This window comes from Macaca mulatta, chromosome 1 (assembly GCF_049350105.2).
Source record: "Macaca mulatta isolate MMU2019108-1 chromosome 1, T2T-MMU8v2.0, whole genome shotgun sequence".
In the NCBI taxonomy this organism is placed as follows: Eukaryota; Metazoa; Chordata; class Mammalia; order Primates; family Cercopithecidae; genus Macaca; species Macaca mulatta.
The window spans coordinates 234,797,727-234,818,909 of NC_133406.1; the positions used below are offsets into that span (position 1 = coordinate 234,797,727).

Sequence of the window (21,183 nt, forward strand, 5' to 3'; positions counted from 1 at the left end):
GCTGCACCATGACACCGGCTGTATAGGATGAGTCCTCTATCCTCAGTTTCCCTGTCTATAAAATGAGGAGTCTGGGCTGCACAGCGTCACAGACTCAGAGAGCCTAGAGGGGCTTTCTGAGGCCACTGGCTCCAGGGGCCCAGGACCCAGCCCCACCACCATGTGAGCAACAGTGCCCCACACTGGCTCATGTCTCTGTGTGTTCCGGGCTGCGTTAGAGACCAGGGATTCCGCCAAGCCTGGGGACAGGTGTTATCCTGTCCCCTCTAGAACCTGGGGCGAGGCGCCACCTCTCCTGCTGCTCACACAGACTGCTCCCAAGAGACCCACCTACATGGGTGTACCACGGGGCCCAGACAGGCCCTCAGAACCCATACAGCCCAGCAGGTGGCTAGGCCGCTCCAACAACTGGTGACCACGATTACTGCGTTGCCGGAGGGTTGGGGAGAGCCTCTCCTAGGCATCCCTCCCAGTGGCGCTCCCAGAGGCTTAGCCAGAACCTTCCGGCCCCAGGTGAGGCAAGGAATGAAGGCGGGTGGCACAGGCTCTGTGTGTCTGTGTGTGTCAGGAGAGAGGAGAGAGGAGAGAGGAGAGAGGAGAGAGAGAGAGAGTCGCAGAGGGACCCTGGTCAGCTTCCCTCCATCCAGGCCAGATGAATGGCCCAGCTCAGCAGCACAGAGGAAGCAGGAGGCCTCTGTGAAAGGTGTTCTGACCTCCAAGGTCCCTCCTTACCTTCCCTTGTCCCTCTCCCCGCAGTGCCCTGACACCCCATGCTGTCTTTGCACCTTCGGACCCCACTCTCCCTGCCTGTGAGGCCACGGCCGTCTAGCGCTTCCCCCTTTCCTGACGATGTTAGATGGACACTGCCAACGCTTTGGTGAGCTGCTGATGCTTTGGTGGTGGCCTGAGTGGTACCTTGATGCCCTGGACCATACATCTCCTCTCGCTCTGATGTGGGCAATGAGGGCAGTGACCTTGTCCTGGCTCCTGATTCGTGAGTTAATGAGGAGCGAGTCACATTCCTCAGGCCCTGGTCTCACTGCAGTACTGCCCGGGAGAGGGCTGTCAGCACTGGCGTCACTGGGATCCCCAGCTGCTACTTCAGACCCCAATGGCCTATAGGCTTCATCTAAACAGGCCCCTTTCTCCCAGAGATATCACTCATTTTTTTTTTCTTTTTCTGGAAAGCCCCCATTCAGGGTCTGTTGGTAACTGTCACTCACACCAGCAGGACGGTGGGGGGTGGGGTTCACTCCTCACAGAAACAGGCTCGCCTGCCCCAGTGGCCTCCCTAGACCCATCTTTTGGGGTGGAGAGAGAGCATGGCAGCTCCCTGGAGCCTCTGAAGTGCCCCAGCGCAGGGTGGCTGATGTCCCCTGGACACCCCCACTGTCTTTTAGGCAGGAAGGATGTAAATAAGGAGGTGTCCACTACTCCTTCGAGGAGCAAAGCACCCTGTGTCCCTGCAGAACGGGGAGGTTTTGAGTTGGGATTTGCAATTCCTATTTTGGGCATCCTATATCCTTTGTAGGAGCAAAGTGACAATATGGCTCCGGGCCTTCTGTCTGTGACACCTAAATACCTCCTGGTCTGGGTGACTAAAATTACCTGCTACTTATTGCCATGGAAAGGCAATACCCTCTAGGGGGTGCGGGGGGCTGACTGAGCAGAGGCAGGAGGCGCTGCAGGATCTATCTAGACAGACAGGGCGCAGGTAGGGCATGGAGAGGGCCCAGATGGGGCTCAGACAAGGTGCAGGCAGGGTGCAGATGGGGCACCGATGGGGCACAGACAGCATGCAGATGGGGCACAGACGGCACAGACAGGGTGCAGACGGCAGAGCAGGATATGGATGGGGTGCAGGCAGGGTGTAGATGGGCCGCACAAGGGGTATAGACATGGCGCAGGCAGGATACAGATGGGGCACAGACAGGGTGCAGGCAGGATGGGGACGGAGCACAGACAGGACACAGACGGCACAGACAGGGTGTGGAGCGGGTGCAGACGGCACAGGCAGGGTATGGATGGGATGCAGGCAGAGTGCAGATGGGGCGCACACGGGGCACAGACAGGGCACAGGCAGGGTGCAGACACGGTGCAGATGGGGCACAGGCAGGGCACAGACAGGTGACGGACTCTGTATGGTCAGGCACAGGGTGGCGAGCACTGGCCCCGTACCAACCTCTGGCCTCCTCTGCCGCGGGCAAGTGCTTGGGCCATCAGTACCCCTGAACCAAACCACAATCCAAGAGGCCTGGACACTAACAAGGCGCCCTGCCATGCACGGGAGGATGAAAGCAGAGTCTCAGATTTGAAGCTCACAAAAGTGCAGGGCATTCCAGTAGAACGTGGGCTTCACATGTTCCCAAGAATTACAGAAACCCCCGCAAAGCCCTTCTCGCCAGAGCTTTCAACCATCACAAACAGCTTCCTCGTGTGCTTCCTTAAGAAGTAGAGGCGGGCAGGTTCACCGACAGACTGAAATGGCTAGGGAGTGTTTCTCAAAGCATGTTCTTGGAACCCCTGATCTGAGTCACCAGGGACTGGTGGCCAAGGAGCTTGCTAAGCTGTACCAGGACCCCTGAGGGCTGGGCAGGCACCATGCCCTGCAAGTCTGCTGGGCACACCAACAGCTCAGGACCCTCAGCCCACCCAGGCCCCAAGACTCCACAATTCCTACACAGAACATAAAGCACTATGCAGCCAACCTATGCAGGGCCACCAACAAGGCTAAGCTCCAGCCTGCAGTCCACAGGCGTCCCCAGAAATGCCCCCATTAAGGCAGGAAATGGAAGAATGCACCGTTGAAATAGTCTCTAAAGCGGCGGATGCAAGAGGGTGCTGCTGGCAGCTACGGTTAAGCAGCAAAGCAGCTTCGTCTGTGCCTGCCAGCCCAAGAGCCGCCCTGTGCCCTCACCTTCCTTTTCCTCCTTTCATGGTCAAATTTCTTCAGAGCCATTGGTGGCAAAGTCCAAAGGTTACCAGAGTGGGCTTTGGCTTGGGGTCCTGGCTCCTGCGCCTAGTAGCTTGGAGGCCTTAGGGAAGCCACTTGGACTTTCAGTGTTTCTGCATCAGTCAGATAGGGATAAGATGGTTGGCGAGTGCCTGGAAGCTGGTGGTGCTGAATCTGGGGTCCTTCACCCCCTCACCACTCCTGGGAGCCCAGCTCTGCTTCCCCTCTCAACAGAGGTTGCCTCCTCGGCAGCGGCTGGCCCACCGGATGCAGTGGATACCTGCCTCATCCTCTATTTTCCTCTCCTTCCTGGGCTCTGGAAGAATCCAGGGTTCCCTCCTGTCTGTCTTGACCTTCATCTTCCCTGTCAAACCCGTACCCTCGGCCACTCTTGGCACTACCTCCAGGTGACACTGTCAGGGCTGTGACCAGTGGGGAGGTGGCAGTCACCTCCAGGTCCCACCTCTCCTGTGAACTCCCGCCCTACCTTCTCCATGCCCGTAGGCACTGCTGTCCAAGACACAGACCTCGACACCCAAGGTCGACCGAGCCCAGTCCTCCCCATCCAGAAGCCCCAATTCCGGCTCTGCCTCTTTCGGTCTGTGCAGCCCAGGCAGACCCAGTGAGAAAAGCCTGGGGGGCTCCTAGGTTCTCCTTTTCCCTCCCTCCCTCCCCATCACTGTCCAGCCCCATGGTGTCCTTGGCCCTGACGCCCTCTTCCTAGTCATCCTATTCACCCATATTCATGTCCTAGCCTGTGAACGCACTGGGCCTCTGGCCATCCTCCAGCCTGCCCGGTCCTCCCTCTGTGACCTTGCCCATGCAGAGCCCTTTCCCAGATCGCCCTTTCCTAGCTCTGCCTATCACAACCTGCCTGTCTTTGAAGGTCCAGGTCAAATGTCCCCCCTGCCCCCATGTCTCCTTCCCCATCAGCAGGGTTTTCTCTGACCGTTCCGGGCACATGGTCACTGCATCCCTTTCCTGGCTCTCAGCCCTACAGGAGAGAGGTGGGTCTTGCTCATTCTTGGTCCTTCAAATGTCTGCTGCTAAGACCTTCGCCCTTCACTGGTATGATAGGTTTTAATGTTTTAAATTTAAATTTGTTTTCCAATGAATAGATTGAGCTGAATCTCCTTGCTCATGCATTCTAGTTATTCCTTACTCTCCTGTATCTCAGAGGGGTTCTAAGAATATCACTTTCAGAGAGCCCCTGCCACGACTGAGTGTTTGGGATCACAGGGCTCCAAGGCAGAATTCTAGAGTCTTCTGTCCTAGGCTGCACTGACAGCCTGTGGATACCAGGGCCTGAGATTGAAATGAAAGATCATGAAGCTGCCAGGGGGTGGAAAATGAAAACACATTCATGGTGAAGGAAGGCGAGCATGCTCGGAGCATGGCTCTGCAACCTCCTCGGTGCCCAGGGGCTGCTGGAATCAGACAGGTGGGCAGGTGTGCAGTGGGGGTCCGGTAGGCTCGCGGGCCCTCCACAAGGCCCAAGGTCAGGGAGAACGGGGCAATGAGTGTCCCTCCCTCACAGGGAGGCTGTTCCCTGCAGACCAGGGCAATAGCTCTCCTCTCCTGCCCTCTTTTCCCCTTCCTTCCCTCCTTCCTTCTCCACTGTGAAATCACTCAGCGGGGCACTCCAGCCCAGAGGTCTCAGGAAACCACGCAGAAGGAAAGCCAAGTTCCTCTGCTCCGGTTTTCCTAGGGGCTCGGTTGGGCTGACCAGGAACCACCTGAGCTCCAGGCACAATGGTGGCTGGGGCTCCGCGTCCAACTGGAAGAGGGGGAACTGACAGTTACCCAGCACCCACTGTGCACCAGGGACCAGCCCCAGGCTCCTACCACTGAGGCAGTTCACCCATTCAGATAGAGGGAGACACGAATGACCCACGTGTTTTAGCAGGCCAGAGAGTCAGAGGCGCAGAGAGCTAAGTCTCTGGCAGGGAAAGAGTCCAGGCTGGTGATGGAGGACCGCCGCGGACCCGACCTCAGGGGTCTACGGGACCCAGAAGTGACTCCAGAAAACTGGCCCACGTGGAATGGGTTGAATCTGGTGTGGGGTCTGAGAAGAAACCTGTGCCCGGCTCCCAGCCATGGAGTCGGATGATGGATCTCGGCCACTCGGCAGTCAGGGCTCAAGATCACAGCCAGGAAAGCCTTCTCACTGGGTCCAGGTGCAGGCGGACAGCCAGGCAGGCGTCCCCACCATTTCTCCATTTTTCCCCTTTTCCCAGTCCTATTTTATCTGCAACCAGCATGGCATCAAAGCAGTTAGCTCTGCAGGTACCTGTGTGCTGGAGAAACGGAGGGGGGCTGCCTGCAGTGAGACAGGGGCCGGGGAAGACGGCAGGGTGGGCATGGGGCTGCTCTGTGAATAAGACATACCACCCGGGTCTCTGGGGCTAACCACGTGGTCACTGGGCAGACCAGTGAGTGGCCTCCTGAGACGCTGGCCAGCAGGGGTCTGAGTGGAAACCTGGGTGTGGCAGTGGCAGGGCACCCTCAGGCAGGGAGGGGCCTGAGCCCAGGGCTCATCCCACGGTGGGTGTGCAGGAAGAGGGAGGCCGGCCTTCATTTGGGCTCCCCAGGATGTGGCGAAGAACAAGGGCCCAGCATCTGCTCAGGCCCATGAGGCAGGGAGACTCACGCATCTGCCCAGCCCAGGCAGGCAGGCAGGAAAGCCTCGAGCCACTGGGCCGTGACAGGACGAAGCCCAGGTGTGCCACCCCACCTCCCCCAGTGTGCTCTCTCCTGGGGAATGAGGGCCCCGTTCCCTTTGCCTCCTTGGGACTGGCTGAGTGGAGACGGTGCATCCCTTCACAGACTCAGCCCGAAGATGGGCCGAAGCATGGCGACTTGCCCGTCACCAAGGAGAGAGCAGTGTAGGGCTTCCCATGCCATGACAAAGGAGCGCTTCCATATCCCCCAGAGTCTGGGCCTGGGCCTCCGGGGCCTCTTGGGAGACTCACCCCTGCGGAAGTGAGGACTTCAGACATTCAATGGAGCTCAGGTGATGGCAGAGCGGCACCTGCCACAGAGCTCTGGCAGAGCAGGAACAGAATCAAGATTTCCTCACTAGCTGGGAGGCCGGGATCAGTTTCACTGCTGCTCTGTGCCTCAGTTTCCCTATCCAGCCTCCCTCGCAGGGTTATTTACAAGTGCCTGAGGCGAACCGAGGTCATAAATGCAGTTCCAGTGTGGGATGCAGAAGAGAGTCCCCCTTCTGCACGGACCTGGTGCCCTCACTCTTCTCTAACTATGGGGTTATCTCTTTGAAGGCCACAAACAACAGAACCCTTGCACCAGGGCCTGCACGCCAGGCAGGACTCAGTCGCTGAGAAATCTCCATGGTAGTGGCACCTGCCGCTCCCAACAGCCCCTCCAGTGACTTGGATACACCCAAGGGCACTGGCTGCGCACATGAATGTCAGCAACGCCTCGAAGTGGCCTTCCCAAGGGACAGCCGGTCACGTCCTCCGGGGGCTGGCTTTCCTCAGCTCGGACAGCCAAGGTACGAACTGGGCTCAAACAAGTAGGAAGTAGGGGGCCCAACCCAGCTCCGTCACTGCCTCTGTTGACCCTGGAGAAGCCTGTCCTTCCGTTTAGTCCTCTGAGAGCAAGGATGACCAGCTGTTGGGTGCCAAGACCCAAGCCCTACTGGTGGTGGGAGAGGGACTGGCAGGAACATGGGGTCTATGGCCCTCGACATCTCTGGCATCAATCCTTCTCGAATTGCCGCCCCCAGCTGCCCACTGTCCTGCCTCCTTATTCAGGGACGCCAGGAAAACATTGACTCTGGGACCTCTGGCGACGTGAATATCACTGAGAATTTAGCCAAGGACCAAACACATGCCACTCCTGGCCAGAGTCCCCGGAAACAGAAGCACGTTCCCCCAGTTCTCGCGAGGGAGCAGGCTCTCTCGCCTGCTCTCTTCCACACAGACGATGTGTGCCCAGTTACCACGGCAGGGCGCCAACACACAGGAAGGTCTAGGGGAGGCCCCTCCCTCCAAGCCCAGGCCGGAAACTGCCAAATCAAAACTGTGTGGCACTCGCTTCCTCCTGAACCATTCAGGTCTTAGAAGATTACTGAAAAATGAAAGCGAGCAAGCCTTCTCTAGCTGGCCAGCCCATGGCACCCTCGGCCTTTCCAGCTCCCTAGTGCCATGGCCCATGTCCCATCTCCTGGGTGCAATGGCTTCTGTGCACACTGCTTCCCATCCAGGCTCCAAATCCAGACCCAAGACGGTTCTGAACCAAAAAACACACGAAAAGGGTTTCACACTGTTTTTTTTCATGATACCCCCCAACTCCAGTGCCCGGCTCAGTCCCCAGGTGTTGATCAGCACCTACAAAGCATTTGCTGACTGGCGCAGGGGAAAAAAATGGCCCTGGGTGTTAACAGGGAAGCCTCTGCCATGATGCTTTCGAGGCAGGTATGTGCTGCAGCCTGAACACTGTCAGTGCCACTGAGGCTGAGCGTGGCCATGGAGAGCTGTCCCCAGAGAGAAAGACAGGATCTGGAGGACCAAGTGCATTCTTAGGGCCCCACACTGCGAAAGCACAGGGCCAGGAGCTGCACAGGGCTCTGCAGCAGACACAGCAATCAGGTGGGCAGATGTGACTCTCCACACGTAGGTCCCGAAACCCTGCAACGCGGGGCCTGAATGCGGCTTCTTTAGCAGAGCAGGAGCTTACTCTTGGCACTGGGGAAAGGGGAGGGGTGAGGCTGGTGTTTTTGAGGGGGAGGAGAAGTTGCAGAGAAAGAAGAAATCCTAAAATTACAGACAGCGGGACAGCTGTGGCCTGAACTTGGTGTTCCTGTTCCTCGGATGTGGATGTATTAATTTCCATAAATGCTAATAGCCCATTTCCCCAAGAGCTATTACTTATGTCATCTCCCCTTGGACACAGTTCAACACAGGGTAGACAAATGAAAGGGAGGAAAAGGCAACCCCTACAGGCAGTCCCCAGCTCCCCAGCCCCCTCCCAACCAGGCAGCTCAGGTGTGGTTCCTAAGGTGGCCCTGCTAACTGCAGGGTCAAGACCCCTGCCTTCAGCTCCGTAACCAGGTCCCTATCACGACTGGAAGCAAGAAAGTTACCAACCCCAAAAATGCTGAATCACAAAGTGAGGCTGAGCAGGAAAGTGGGGGTGGGGAGGGAGGGAGACGGTGGCCAGGGAGGAAGGGTGCTAAGGGCCTTCCCACCTGGAGCAACCGGGGATGCTGTGGGCAAAGAACAGCCCCTGTAGGAGCTCCCAGGACAAATGCCAGGAGGAGGGACGCCAGGATGCGGCTGGATGGCGGGGTGGGAAGGTGGGCAGGTACCCCGGCTGCTGCCACTGCCGCAGGACGCGGTGCAGCAGTGGGGTCTTTGCATCCTGGGAGCAGCAGCAGGTAGGGAGGTGCGGAAGTGCTTTGTGCCAAGGCCTGGCTGGAGGGAGAAGCTTAAGATAGGAGTACGGGCTCAGGGTCAGAGGTGGCGGTGTGTGTGGTATAGACAGCCCGAGGAACTGGTGCAGGAAGCAGAGTCAGAGTTCTGGAGAGCAGGGTAAGGCGGTGAGAGCGTGCCCGCGGGGAGAGGTCGGAGGGGCTGGGGGCAGAATGGGAGGGTGGGGAAAGGGACCGGAGCGACACAGGGACAGGCAGCGAGAACGATGGATGAGCCTTGAGAAGAGATGGGAAGGACCGGGACCAGCAGCGCCCCGGTGAGGCTGCGCAGAGGCCCGGAGAGGGGATGAGAGGAGGATGGAGGGAAGGGGAGGGCGAGGCTGCGGGGACCGGAGCGGGCACAGATGGGAAAGAGGTGCACCGGGGAGAGGGACGGCGGCAGGGGCAGGGGTCAGGGATGCGAGCTAAAGGGTCGGGCGGGAGGACAAGGAAGGAAAGAGAGGAAGGGATGGGGGAAGGGAGACGATGGAGAAGGAGGTAAGGAGGCTGGAGAGGAGGTGAGACGGCGGCGGAGGCAGGGACGCAGGGCCGGGGAAGAGGAGATGGAGACACGACCGCGGCGCCTGCCGCAGCGCGGGCCTCGCGGGTACCCGCCGCCGCCGTCCCGGCGCAGGTCGGTGGAAAGCGCGCCCCGCCGGGGTCTCCCCCGTACTCACCTGGGGGCTCCAGCTCCGGATCCTGTGCCCCGCGCCGGATCTTCCTTTCCGCCCTGCCCCTGCGACTTTAGCGCCCCCGAATCCCGCTCGCTCCTGCAGGTTCCGCCAGCAGCATCTTCACCTCGTGGGACGCCCGGGGCCACGCCCCTCCCAGCTTCTCATTGGCTGTTGTTCACGCCAGTCACACTACCATTGGTTGAGGGGTCGTCGGACATGCAAATCAGGATAGGCCCGCCGCCGCACCAATTGGCTGGCGCTCGCGAAGCGTAGCCCTCTACTTGGGTTGTGATTGGCTCCGTGGCCCGGACGGCCAAAGTGACGCGAGGCGGGTTCTTGGCCTGAGTGCGCGGCGCGCCGCCTTCTGAGGCTCCTCCCGTGGGTGGCAGCGGACGGGACGCGCCCCTCGGCCAGTCCTCGGTCCTCAAGGCCTGCGGCTCTCTTGAGCACCGGCCGCCGGGCCTCTGGGTTCGTCGAGTGGGGAATCCCCCAAAAGGGTGGGCTCCGTGGCCTCTGGCGCTGCAGCGGCGGGTCGGTCTCCTAGGTAACGCGGCCCGCGGCGGGCGGAACCATGTGGGCAGGCGCCGCGGGGGAGGTTGGACGCGGCCTCGAGACGCTGGGGGCCGCAGTGTTGGCCAGACCCTCGGGGTTCGGGGGTACGATGGTCCCTGCCGTCCCTGCCTGGGGGCCCGGTGCCTGGGGTGCAGCGGTGGCGCGCGACGTGGGCTGTCCCCGCGTCAGCCGCAGGCGTCCCCTCTTGTCGGGACTCTTGGTGCGGCCCGGGCCGCCGGGTGCCGTTTGGCTACGTGGGTTCCTCTTAGGCCCTTGCCCTTTGCCCCCTGCCCCCTGCCCCACGGCCTCTCTATAGCCCTTCGGTTGAAGGGAGAGCGGTACCGATGTCCTGGGCCTTGGCTCCCTGCGCCGTAGTCCGCGCGCATCCTTCCCAGGCCGGAGCCCGCGGAACCCGCCTGATCGCCGCCCCGCCCCGCGTTCCGGCTATCCTTTCCCAGCTGTCGCTCTGCTGCTTTCGGGCGTGCCAGCGAGTCTCTGTCCCCGGGGCCGTTCCGGCCTTCTGCGGCCTTCTGCGCCCGTTTCCTGCCCTGGGACCTCCCGGCCGACCCGGCCCGGAATGCGCCACCCGCTCCCACGTGCCCTCCTCACGCGTGCAGGCTGCTCGTGCCCGCCCCCGGGCTTGCAGGCCACCCCTGCTGCCCGAGATTCCTCGTGTCTGGCTTCTTAGGAGACTGCTGCTTTCTGCCTCCGTGTGTCGCGATGTGTGGTTTGGTGGACGTCTGTGAAGGAAATCCAGCCTTTCACGCGTGTGCGGTTGGCAAAAGGAGGAGTATTTCTGATGATGGTGGACAATGCCTCTCGGTCCTAACCCCGGGCTCCGTTCGTTGCAGCTCCTCTGTGCAGTTTCCCTAGGTCACACTTGTGTCTTTTTTTGTGTGCTAATTTGTGCCCTGATTCTATACATTCTGTGGGGGCAGCGAGCTTGTCTGCTGTGTTCAAGACCGTTTCTCCAGGGCGCAGGGTAGGTGCTGGAAGAATGCTCATGAATGAGGGAATTCCAGGCAGTGCTTAATCAGACTTCTGCTTCCCCAAAAGCTCCCCAAGGTATCTGGGTCTCAGGCATTACACATTTTCCATTCTGGGAAGGAGGTTTCACGGACCCTGATAGCGCCTCCCACCCGGTGCGTCTTCCTTTCCCTGGGAACCGCTCTCTGTAGGACTTCAGCCCCGCTCACCTCTGCACCCTCCCAGGGGCCTGTGTGCTGCTCACACTCACCTTCTTGTCTTTCACCCCCACTGACTTTCTAGATGCTTGAAGACAGCGCATTTGACAGCCTTCTTATGAACTGGAACACAAGTGCTTGGGAAATAGTTGCTGAATAGATCAACAGAAGCAGAGAGCTCAGGGAGATTTCACAGCCCTCATTTTGGAGTTTGGAAACAGGTGGGGAGGCTGCGAGCCCGTCCTGAAGTGAAAGAGGAGAGAGCATTAGCCCTGGATTCCTTTGTTGCTCTTACTTTTTCCCTCTGGGCCTCTCTTCTCCCTTGGCCTCTCGTGGTCTCCTTGATTGAGGTAGCGGGAGGTAGTTATAATAGTTTACAGTATTATAACTATAATGTTATTATAATAACCAGTTATAATAGCTAGCTGTGTGACCTTGGATTGGCTGTTTATCCTGAGTCTCAGTGTTCTCATCTGTAAGATGGCAATAATGATGATTCTCATTTTGCAGAGTTGTTGGAAAAGTAACCATGGAATGTTTGTGAGTTCCTGTCTTGCATCAGGGGCTCATTAAAAACAGGTGTATTTTCTTTTTTTTTTTTTTTTCCCCTTTTCTTGGGTTCAAGACCTGGAGCCCTCTCGATTTTCTTTTTTATTGTTGATTTGGCCCCAAAGGCCCCTCTGTACTTCCTCCAGGGCATTTGTATTTCATCCTTAAAAGACTTTTGCTGAGGACCTAGCCTGATGTCATGGAGCTCACAGTCTCGCAGGACAACAGCATAGCCCTGGTGAAGTGTGGTGGCTCTTCTGTCACCTGCCCTGTGTGGGAGCAGCCAGAGGTGGGGATGGGGCTTTCACTCTGAGGAGGGAGCATTTGGTTTGACTCCTGGATGCCAGAGCAGAGGTGGAAAGGATTGAGGAGCAGGCGGAAGGGCACCTAGAGAGATTTATGAGGTGTTGGGAGGATAGTGAGAGCTGCTGTGGCCACCTGGGCTCCCACCCGCAGAGTCTCAGGTGTCACCTCGGCCTCCGTGGCCCCTCAGACTATGACTGCCCTGCCTTCACATCCCGAGCCTCAGGATTTCTGTGTGGGTGGCAGGTGCTTTCGGAACAGATGCCCTTCCGCCTAGTGTGTGCCCTGCTAGTACAGCAGGGGGCCAACATGCTTCATGCTCCCTGTGAGGGTGGACTGGCGTGCACACGTCCTTCAGCAGTGTCCTCGGGCCAGGTGTGGCACTGAGTCCTGCAGACACCCAGGGAGGAGGCACCGGGTCAGAAATCTGGGGCAGGTGAGGAACATGGGCATCTGCGTCAGGAGATACTTCCTCTGTAAAATCCCCACCTGGGGCCATCATGGCCTGCATTTTGTATGAATACACTTCTGAAGTTATAAAACGTCAGTGGGAAAGAAAAGCTTCAGGGTAGCTTTGCTAAAGCTTCAGTTTGATTCTGTGACCGTTTGCTGAGTTGTGATGATACCAAGGACACAGGAGGAATGGGACTTCTTTCTTCAAGGACTTGGCCAGTGAGCAGTTCAACACAAGACAGGTGACAAATACTGTGACCAAGGGAAGCACAGAGGCCATGTGAGCCTGGGGCCTGGACCCTGGGAGCACCTAGGAAGCCCTCCTGGAGGAGGTGGCCCTTGAGCTGGTATTGGTCAGGTGTCTTCTGCTTGAAAGTCGTGGGCGGCTGTATGATTTCCTGTGGCTCCTGTAAGAAAGTCCAACAGACTTGGTTGCTTAAAAGTAGCACAAATTTATTCTTTTCCAGTTAGGGAGGTCAGCAGTCCAAAGTCGGCTCTCCCTGTGGTGGCCCCTGGGGCTCTGGGCTGGCATGGTGTGGGCAGTTGTGGGCATTGGAGGAGAGACAGCCTGGGCTCAAGTCTCCCGGGGGAGACTGATGGCTCAGTGTGGGCCGTGTGTTCCTCCTTGAACCAATCACTGCAGACCTCTGGCTGGAATTGGGGAGCAGCCCTCCCCACACATGGAGTTGGGTGAGGGTCCTCTACAAAACAAGGGAAGTTGAGCAACAAAAATAGCCCACAGAGAACAAAAAACAACAAACCAGCGTGTGTGCCTGCTGGATTCACACAGGACCGGACTGAGTCTGGTCCTCTGAGGAGTACCTGGCCCACATGCAGCATCTGGGTACACTGTGGTGGACGCAGGACCCTGAGCCAAGGATGCAGCATCTGGGTGCACTGTGGGTGGAGGCAGGACCCTGGGCAAAGGTCCCTCTCAGGCTACCTGGTCATGTCCTCTCGATTCCCACACATGCTGGGAGCGTGCAGAGGGTGAACCATTAGCACAACTCTTCTCAAACTTTTTGGTCTCAGATCCCTTTACCCTTTAAAAGATTATTGAGGACCCCAAAGAACTTTTGTTTATGTGAGTTGTGTCTACCAATGTTTACTGCCATAGAAATTACAACTGAGAAATGTTAAAAATATTAATTTATTTAAAAATAACAAGGCCATGACATGTTAACATAAAAACATTTTTTACAAAAACCAACTATATTATCCAAAACAAACAAAAAAAAACAAATTTAAAAGAGTGGGATTCTTTTGCATTTTTGCAAATGTCTTTACAGTCTCCTTAAGAGAGGACAGCTGAAGGCTCCTGTCTGCTTCTGCACTCAGCGTCTGTATTGGCCTGTGTTGCCTTGGTTGAAGTATGTGAAGGAAGTCCCTCCCGATCTAGTTGGGAGGAATCTCTTAGGTCATTGTGGATATTCTTTGCTGCTGCACTGAAACCCCACGAGCAGGAGTTTCTTAAGGATTTGTTTAAAGCGGAGTCTCCACCACGTGAATGAACTCTTCGTGCTCTGACGTTAAAGTCCTTTGGTCAGTCTTGCACTTTGGGTAGATGTTTTATTCTCGCAGGATTTTGTACCATTATGCATTGTTCAGAAAATATTGGTTCATGGAGTCATGCAGACCTTCCAACTATTGACACATTTAATGGTGTAACTTTAGACGATCACGTTATTTCACTGCCCGTCTCATCAGGGAAGTCTTGAAGAAGTGTGAAGCTGGTAGGCTCAAGGTGGAGGATACAAACGTTTTCAATTCTAATGTTTGCTTGGAAGCTCCATTTTTATTACAGTTGTTTTCCCAGAAATGACACGCTCACTTTGCTCACACTTGAGAAGATGTATGCCAAGTACCCATGTTTTGTCTCTCAGTCACTCTTAGTGAAAATGGTGTTGAATAAAAAAAGCGGTGCGTTCAACGTGCAGCCCAGTCACAGCAAGGCTTCCCCCGGGGGCGACTGTTGCCCTTCTGTTTGCACCAGAAATGCTTGTGTATTTTCCATTTTGTCTAACAAAATTAAGAACGTGTCTACTGAAAGGTCAAGATATAATAAGATTAGTAGTTTTCCTGGCTTCACCACCGATGTTCTTACTTGAAGCTGCCTTGTTCTTTTCTGTGAGAGGTTGGGAGGACCTCACTCAACCCAACCAGCCTTGGGTGGAGTGAGGCCCCAGTGGCTTTACTTGCTGCTGCCTCTGCCCCACCGCGCCACTGTAGTGAAGGAGATAACACCTGGTGTCAGGAAAATCGTTTTGACCTTGTAGAGCCCTGACAGGGTCCTGTTAAACCTTGGGTTTGGGGAATGGACTTAGAGAGCTGCTGTGTTAGAAGGCCAAACCCACTGCTTTTTCTCCTTACTCGCCATTTTAGTATATGGAATTCAACCTCTTCTCGAGGTTCAGATCTTTGGATTCTGTGTCGGCTAGAGAAGATTTAGATCCTGGGCTCGCTGGACGGGATCAGATAACACTCAAAATCGGCCAGGACCCACCAAGAAGCTGGTAACACCTGAAACCTGTCCCCAAATGGCTTTAGCAACAAGAGACTTGGTCCATGTAGCTGAAGTGTCTTGGGGTGACCGGCCCAGGACTCTAATAATGACATGGGGACCCAGTGGCCCTCGCTCCTGCCTTTTCCTCTCTGCTTGTTTTTATGTGTTTCCTGAGGTGGCCCCGGGCGTTTCAGGCTGACCACCTCTCAGCTCAAGGACTGTATTCCCTCTCTCATGCTCCCTGGGCCCCCTGCAAGACGGTCCTACCCTAGGGCTGTATTTCAGCACCTGCACCTGGTGTCCCTGTGTGGTACCCAACCTTCACAGCTGTACAGAACATCCCTTCGTGTCCCCATCCGGAACTAGCCACAGAGGCCAGGAGAGTCGTGCTCTGAGTCTGGCCCACGGGAGTAGGGGTGGGGCGGAGGGTTCTCTGGAGGTAGATTTTATTTCTCCATTTTATTTTTATTTCTGAAAAGGCAATTCGCATAGTTCAAAGTTGACAAGGATACCCAGGAAAAATGAATCATCCCATGGCGACCCCAGGCACCTGGTGTATCACCCTCTAGATACAGTGTGTTATTGTACAACTTTCATAAATTCTAAGCAAATACAACGAATATATACCTACATTTATTTTTCCTTTTTGAAATGCAAATGGTACTTCCCAGGGAAGGCAGCGTGGGTGCCAGCCAGCAACAAAGTCCACTTGTCTAGGGTTTGCAGAGTGTGGGTTTGGGGGATGGAGGTTCCTCTGGGATTTAGTGGGAGGCAGAAGCCTTCAGGATTGCTGTGACCACTGTAGCCCTTACAGCTCTTCTCTTTATTTGAATGTGACTGGCACAGGTCATCCGGGAAGCCCACGGGACCCTCAGGCGGGCAGGATGAACGACTGGCACAGGATCTTCACCCAAAATGTGCTTGTCCCTCCCCACCCACAGAGAGCACGCCAGCCTGTGAAGGAATCCACAGCTTTCCAGTGTGTCCTCAAGTGGCTGGACGGACCGATAATTAGGCAGGTAACAAAACGTGCTGTTAGCAGATATGTGTTGTGATTGCTCTTAGCTGAGATGTGGCTTCCCGTTAACGTACGATGGTCCCTGGCTTTCGATGGTTTGATTTTTGATTTTGCTACTTTATGGTGGTACCCATACCGCCATTCTGTTTCTCACTTTCAGTGCCGTTTTCAATATGTTACATGAGATCCCCAACATTTTATTTAAAAATAGGATTTGTGGGCCAGGCGTGGTGGCTCAAGCCTATAATCCCAGCACTTTGGGAGGCCGAGGCAGGCAGATCACAAGGTCAGGAGATCGAGACCATCCTGGCTAACATGGTGAAACCCCGTCTCTACTGAAAATACAAAAAATTAGCTGGGCTTTGTGGCGGGCGCCTGTAGTCCCAGCTACTCGGGAGGCTGAGGCAGGAGAATGGCGTGAACCCGGGAGGCGGAGCTTGCAGTGAGTCAAGATGGCGCCACTGCACTCCAGCCTGGGCCACAGAGTAAGACTGTCTCAAAAAAAAAAAAAAAAAAAGTATTTGTGTTAGATGACTTTGCCCAATTGTAGGCACATGCAAGTGTTTTGACCATGTTTAAGCTGGGCCACACTAAGCTCTGATGTTTAGTAGGTTAGTGTATTAAATGCATTTGAACTTAGGATATTTTCAACTTAAACGGGGTTTATCGGGATGGAATCCCATCATAGGTCGAAGAGCATCTGTATTGATTTTCACTTATTCACTTGCGTCTTATACCACCATACCCATTACCTTGGACCTTGGCAGTATTCGGAGGCAAAGTGGCCCATCAGCAAAGAGAATCTGATTCAGTGACATGGTCAGCACTTTTGACACTGGGTAGGGTTTCTTTATGCCCACAGTGGAGCAATTTAAAAACCCAAGTACTCTGGTTTCCTGGGTTATTTCTGAGCCAGGTGGCCTTGTGCATGGCTCAGCATGGCCCACGTTCAGCCTGGCAGTGAGGACTGCAGGGGCTGAGCTCCGGGCATTCTGGCAGCTCTGTGCGTGGCTGGATGTACCACGGCCTTGGGCACACTCAGACCTGGGCCCTGATGGCGTCACATCCATCTGTGCCCTTCAGCTGGCGGGGAACCTGCTGGATAAGCTGGTGCTTCTGTGCTGCTGCCCATAGGACACCCACACGATTGGATTGTCCTCGTGAGGCCCAGTGGCCCGTGGGGATGCATGAGAAGGATCAGTCTTGCCATTGTCAACCCTTTTTACAGGATTTGGCTTGGCAAGGCCGTTTTCCTCTGCAGCTGGGAGAGTGATATTCACATATATTCAGTTGTTGGAGCCCCGGGTCTGTGACTAATTTACCATTATTAAATCACTGATGTTCTGTATCGTTCAATTCCAAGCCCTCGGATTGAGTACCTGCTGTGTCTTTGCCGCTGTGGTAGGTACTGTGGTGGCTGCTGCTTTCACAGCTTTACTTCCAGCACTTCACTGTGTTAATTCACTTAATCCTCAGAGCAGCTCTGTGAAGCTGCCACCACCTTACTCCCATTTTATAGAAGAGCAGCAGAACCTGCTAAGTAAGAGTGGAGCCAGCAGCCCAGGGCGATGTCTTTAGCTGGGATGCCACCCTCCTTGTCTGGCTCAGCCGCCTTCCAGAAGCTCACAGGATAGTTGATAGCACTTCCCTCTTTCCTAGGAAGTTTGCAAAGGAAATTTTATTTCCCCATTTCATTTTATTTTTATTTGTGAAAAGGTAATTCACATATTTCAAAGTTGACAAGGATACACAGGAAAAGTGAATCATCCCATGGCATCCCCAGGCACCTGGTGTATCACCCTAGATACAGTGTGTTTTTGTACAACTTTCATAAATTCTAAGCAAATACAAGTAAATATACCTGCGTTTATTTTTCCTTTTTAAAATGCAAATGGTACTTACTGTATTCCATTCTGTACCTTTCTTTCTTTTTTTTTGAGATGAGGTCTCACTCGGTCACCCAGGCTATAGTGCAGTGGTGTGATCTCAGCTCATTGTAAACCTCCTCCCGCTGAGCTCAGGTGATTCTCCTTCCTCAGCCTCCCAGGTAGCTGGGACCGCAAATGTGCGCCACCTCACCCGGCTAAGTTTTTGTATTTTTGGTAGAATCAGGGTTTCACCATGTTGGCCGGGCTGGTCTCAAACTCCTGAGCTCAGGTGATCTGCCTGCCTCAGCCTCCCAAAGTGCTGGGATTACAGGTGTAGCCCATGCCCGGCCCTGTACCTTGCTTTTCAAAAAAATTCAGGTGGTATGTCTTATCGATCATTCATGTTATTACATGAAGAAAATTTTCTTGTTATTTCTGAAGACTGCACGGTATTTCTTTGTATGAATGAGCCTTTATTTATTTATTTATTTATTTATTTATTTATAGACAGAATCTTGCTGTGTCGCCCAGGCTGTAGTGCAGTGGTGCGATTTTGGCTCACTGCAAGCTCCGTCTCCCGGGTTCATGCCATTCTTCTGCCTCAGCCTCCTGAGTAGCTGGGACTACCGGTGCCCGCCACCACACCTGGCTAAGTTTTTGTATTTTTAGTAGAGATGGTCTTTCACCGTGTTAGCTAGGATGGTTTTGATCTCCTGACCTCGTGATTCGCCCGCCTCGGCCTCCCAAAGTGCTGGGATTACAGGCATGAGCCACTGCGCCCAGCTGAGCCATCATTTATTGAGCGAGGCCCTGATTGATGAACATTTAGACTTTTCCCAGTCATTTGCTGTCACAGACACTGCTACAGTGAATAACCTCATTTTATTTCATGTACAGATAATGTCAGAATGATACCTAAAAGTGGAATTCCTGATCCAAAGTCATATGTTAAAAGTTATTTAAAACCCAATTACATGTTGTTTACAAAAAAGTGCACTTTAAGCGTAAAGACATAAACAGGTTGCAAGTAGAAGGGTGGAAAAATATAAACCATGTACATACTAAGCAAAGAAAGCTTTGCGTCTGTGCTAGTAGCATAAAAAGTAGATTTCAAGGTGAAGAGTATTCCCAGAAATAAAGGGGCACTTCATAAAGACAGTGATCTTCAAGGAAACATAACAATCCCTAAATGTGCATGCATTTGTGTTAGGGGCTGCCAAGACCACCTCCCAGGTTTGAAGAGTCTCTAAGAGGACTCACATGACTCAGCATGTAGTTGTACTCTCAGCTAAGGTTTATGGCAGCAGAAGGATACAGAGCAAGATCAGCAAAGGGAGGAGGCATATGGGGGATGTCTGAGGGAAGAGGGTACAAACTTCCAAGAGTCCTCTCTCAGTTGAATCACATAGGATGCGTTTGATTCTTCCAGCAATGAATCGTAACAACACACGTGAAATGTTGTGTAACGTCCAAAATTCCAGACTCTCAGAAGGGAAACACGTGTTTAGCATAAGCCACAGTACATAAACGGATTAGGCACAGTGAGCCCCTCTTACCAGTTACGTGGTAGGAACTCTCCTGAAATCTGAGTTCCCAGACTCCAGCAAAAGGCCAGACTTCTAAGTTGGTCTTTCAGAGCATAACAGTCAGGTCTGCTCTGATAACTCTTTTGTACAAAAGAGCAAAATTGGACAGAACTAAAGGGAACTATATTCAGATTCATAATCATGGTTGGAGACTTTTAACTCTTCTCTCAATTATTGAAGAAACAAATAGATAAAAAAACTCCTAAGGATTTGGAAGCTCTGACGAATACTGTCAATCACCTTGTTCTCTTAAACGCTACTCCCAAGAAAGCTAGAGTACACGTTCTTCCCAAGTATACCGTCAATCACCTTGTCATCTCTTTTTTTTTTTTTTTTTTTTTTGAGACGGAGTCTCACGCTGTTGCCCAGGCTGGAGTGCAGTGGCGCGATCTCGGCTCACTGCAAGCTCTGCCTCCTGGGTTCACGCCATTTTCCTGCCTCAGCCTCCTGAGTAGCTAGGACTACAGGCGCCCGCCACCGCGCCCGGCTAATTTTTTGTATTTTTAGTAGAGACGGGGTTTCACTGTGGTCTCGATCTCCTGACCTTGTGATCCGCCCGCCTCGGCCTCCCAAAGTGCTGGGATTACAGGCTTGAGCCACCGCACCCGGCCTCACCTTGTCATCTCTTAAACACCACTCCCAACAAAGCTAGAGTACACGTTCTTCCCAAGTTTATATGGAACAGTCATCAAGATAGACCCTCTGCTGGGCCATTAAAATGTCTCAATAAATTTTAAAGGACCCAAATTATAGAGTATGTTTATTGACTACTGTGCTTTTAAGTTATAAATAAATAATATGAGATCTAGAAAATCCTCAAATAGTAGGAAATTAACATACCGGATCAAAGAACAATTAATAGGGAAATTAGAAAATAATTTGAACTGAATAATGGAAGAAAATATACAGATGTGTAGGATATAGCTAGTACAGTTCTTTGAGGGAAACGTATAGCTTTACATGACTATATTAGAAAAGAAGAAAGTATAAAATCAGTGACCTCTGCTTCCTCCTCAACAACCTAAATAAAGGAGCAAATTACATACAAAGTAACTAGAAGAAAGGAAATGGTAAATCCAGTTATGCATGGTTGCTTGACAATGGGGATACATTCTGAGAAATGGCGTTGTTAGGCGATTTTGTCCCTCATTGTGCAGACATCATAGGATGTACTTACACAAACCTAGATGGTGAAGCCTGCCTCACACCCAGGCTCCATGGCATAGCCTAGTGCTTCTAGGCTGCAAACCTGTGTGGCACATTACTGAATACTGTTGGCAATTGTAACACAACGGTATATCAAACATGGAAAAAACAGTAAAAATATAGTATTACAACCAGTCATACATACAATCTGTTGCTGATCGAAATGTCATTATGTTACCCATGATCGTATATGAGCAGAAATTAATAAAGGACAAGTAATGGAGAAAATCAGCCAAGCTAGAAGTTGTTTCTCTGAAAAGATTGATAAAATTGATCAAGACAAAAAAAAAAAAAAAAGAAAAAGAAAACACAGGCTACCAGTATTAAAATGAAAGAAGCATCATGATAACATATGCTATAGAGGTTAAAAATATAATGTTGAATTTTATCAGATACTAAAGGAAGAAGTAAGACGAATTCTAGACAAACTTGGAAAACAGAGGAGGAGGGAATACTTCCCGGCTCATTTTTTGAGGCCACCATAATTCTGATACCCAGTCAAGGGCACTACAAAAAAGTACAGGCTGGTATCCCTCATGAATATTAACGCAGCAGCCCTGAAACTATTAGGACAACAAAGCCAGCAATATGTATAAATGGTGGGGTATTAGGATCAAGTGGGGCTTATTGCAGGAATGCAATGTTGGTTTTATATACAAAGATCAATCAAAATGCAGTGTTTAAAAGACAATAAATAGAATTTATATAAATTCTATAAATAGAGTTTGGAAATAGATGATACAAAGGTTTGGTGTAGATAGTCTTACAAGTTTGTATAATTTTAGTTGTTTTGAGAATTAATAGCTTTAGATAATGGCCAAAGCTTTCTTCCCTGTGAAAGGTGTTGGCTGAAGAATATTACATGCTTGTTTTGAATTCAGGGCACTTTGTTAATGGTTT

At 53.0% G+C, this 21,183-nt stretch overlaps 2 protein-coding genes and 3 long non-coding RNA genes across 69 annotated transcripts in view; 3 read left to right on the forward strand and 2 right to left on the reverse strand.

Moving 5' to 3' along the window:
* The window catches only part of KCNAB2 (potassium voltage-gated channel subfamily A regulatory beta subunit 2), a 108,558-nt gene extending 99,399 nt beyond the window's left edge, over positions 1-9,159 (reverse strand). For all 18 annotated transcript variants that reach the window (XM_077977796.1, XM_015140505.3, XM_028840694.2 and 15 more), the window contains exon 1: positions 9,065-9,159. The gene's annotated coding sequence lies outside the window, so the exon portion shown is untranslated. The remainder of the gene's footprint in view (positions 1-9,064) is intronic.
* On the forward strand, positions 1,164-2,881 carry LOC144336801 (uncharacterized). The gene is made up of 2 exons (XR_013409117.1): positions 1,164-2,040; positions 2,782-2,881. It is a non-coding gene; the product is annotated as an uncharacterized LOC144336801 (long non-coding RNA).
* The window catches only part of NPHP4 (nephrocystin 4), a 137,181-nt gene continuing 124,156 nt past the window's right edge, over positions 8,159-21,183 (forward strand). For 24 of the 48 annotated variants that reach the window (XR_013408746.1, XR_013408728.1, XR_013408752.1 and 21 more), the window contains exons 1-2: positions 9,421-9,605; positions 15,452-15,624. Coding sequence is in view for 16 of the 48 variants with exons in the window: in XM_077976509.1 (XP_077832635.1) it covers positions 15,490-15,624 (135 nt within the window). In the remaining 32 variants the exon portion in view is untranslated. Of the gene's footprint in view, positions 8,355-9,420; positions 9,606-10,061; positions 10,596-10,882; positions 11,019-14,484; positions 14,616-15,451; positions 15,625-21,183 lie in introns of those variants that run through there. The other 24 variants (XR_013408751.1, XM_077976527.1, XM_077976568.1 and 21 more) reach the window with 11 other exon arrangements.
* Positions 15,450-20,593, reverse strand: LOC144336785 (uncharacterized). The gene is made up of 3 exons (XR_013409107.1): positions 19,693-20,593; positions 18,226-19,386; positions 15,450-15,857 (listed from the first exon to the last, which is right to left on the reverse strand). It is a non-coding gene; the product is annotated as an uncharacterized LOC144336785 (long non-coding RNA).
* LOC144336804 (uncharacterized) lies at positions 16,331-20,591 on the forward strand. The gene is made up of 2 exons (XR_013409123.1): positions 16,331-17,725; positions 19,585-20,591. It is a non-coding gene; the product is annotated as an uncharacterized LOC144336804 (long non-coding RNA).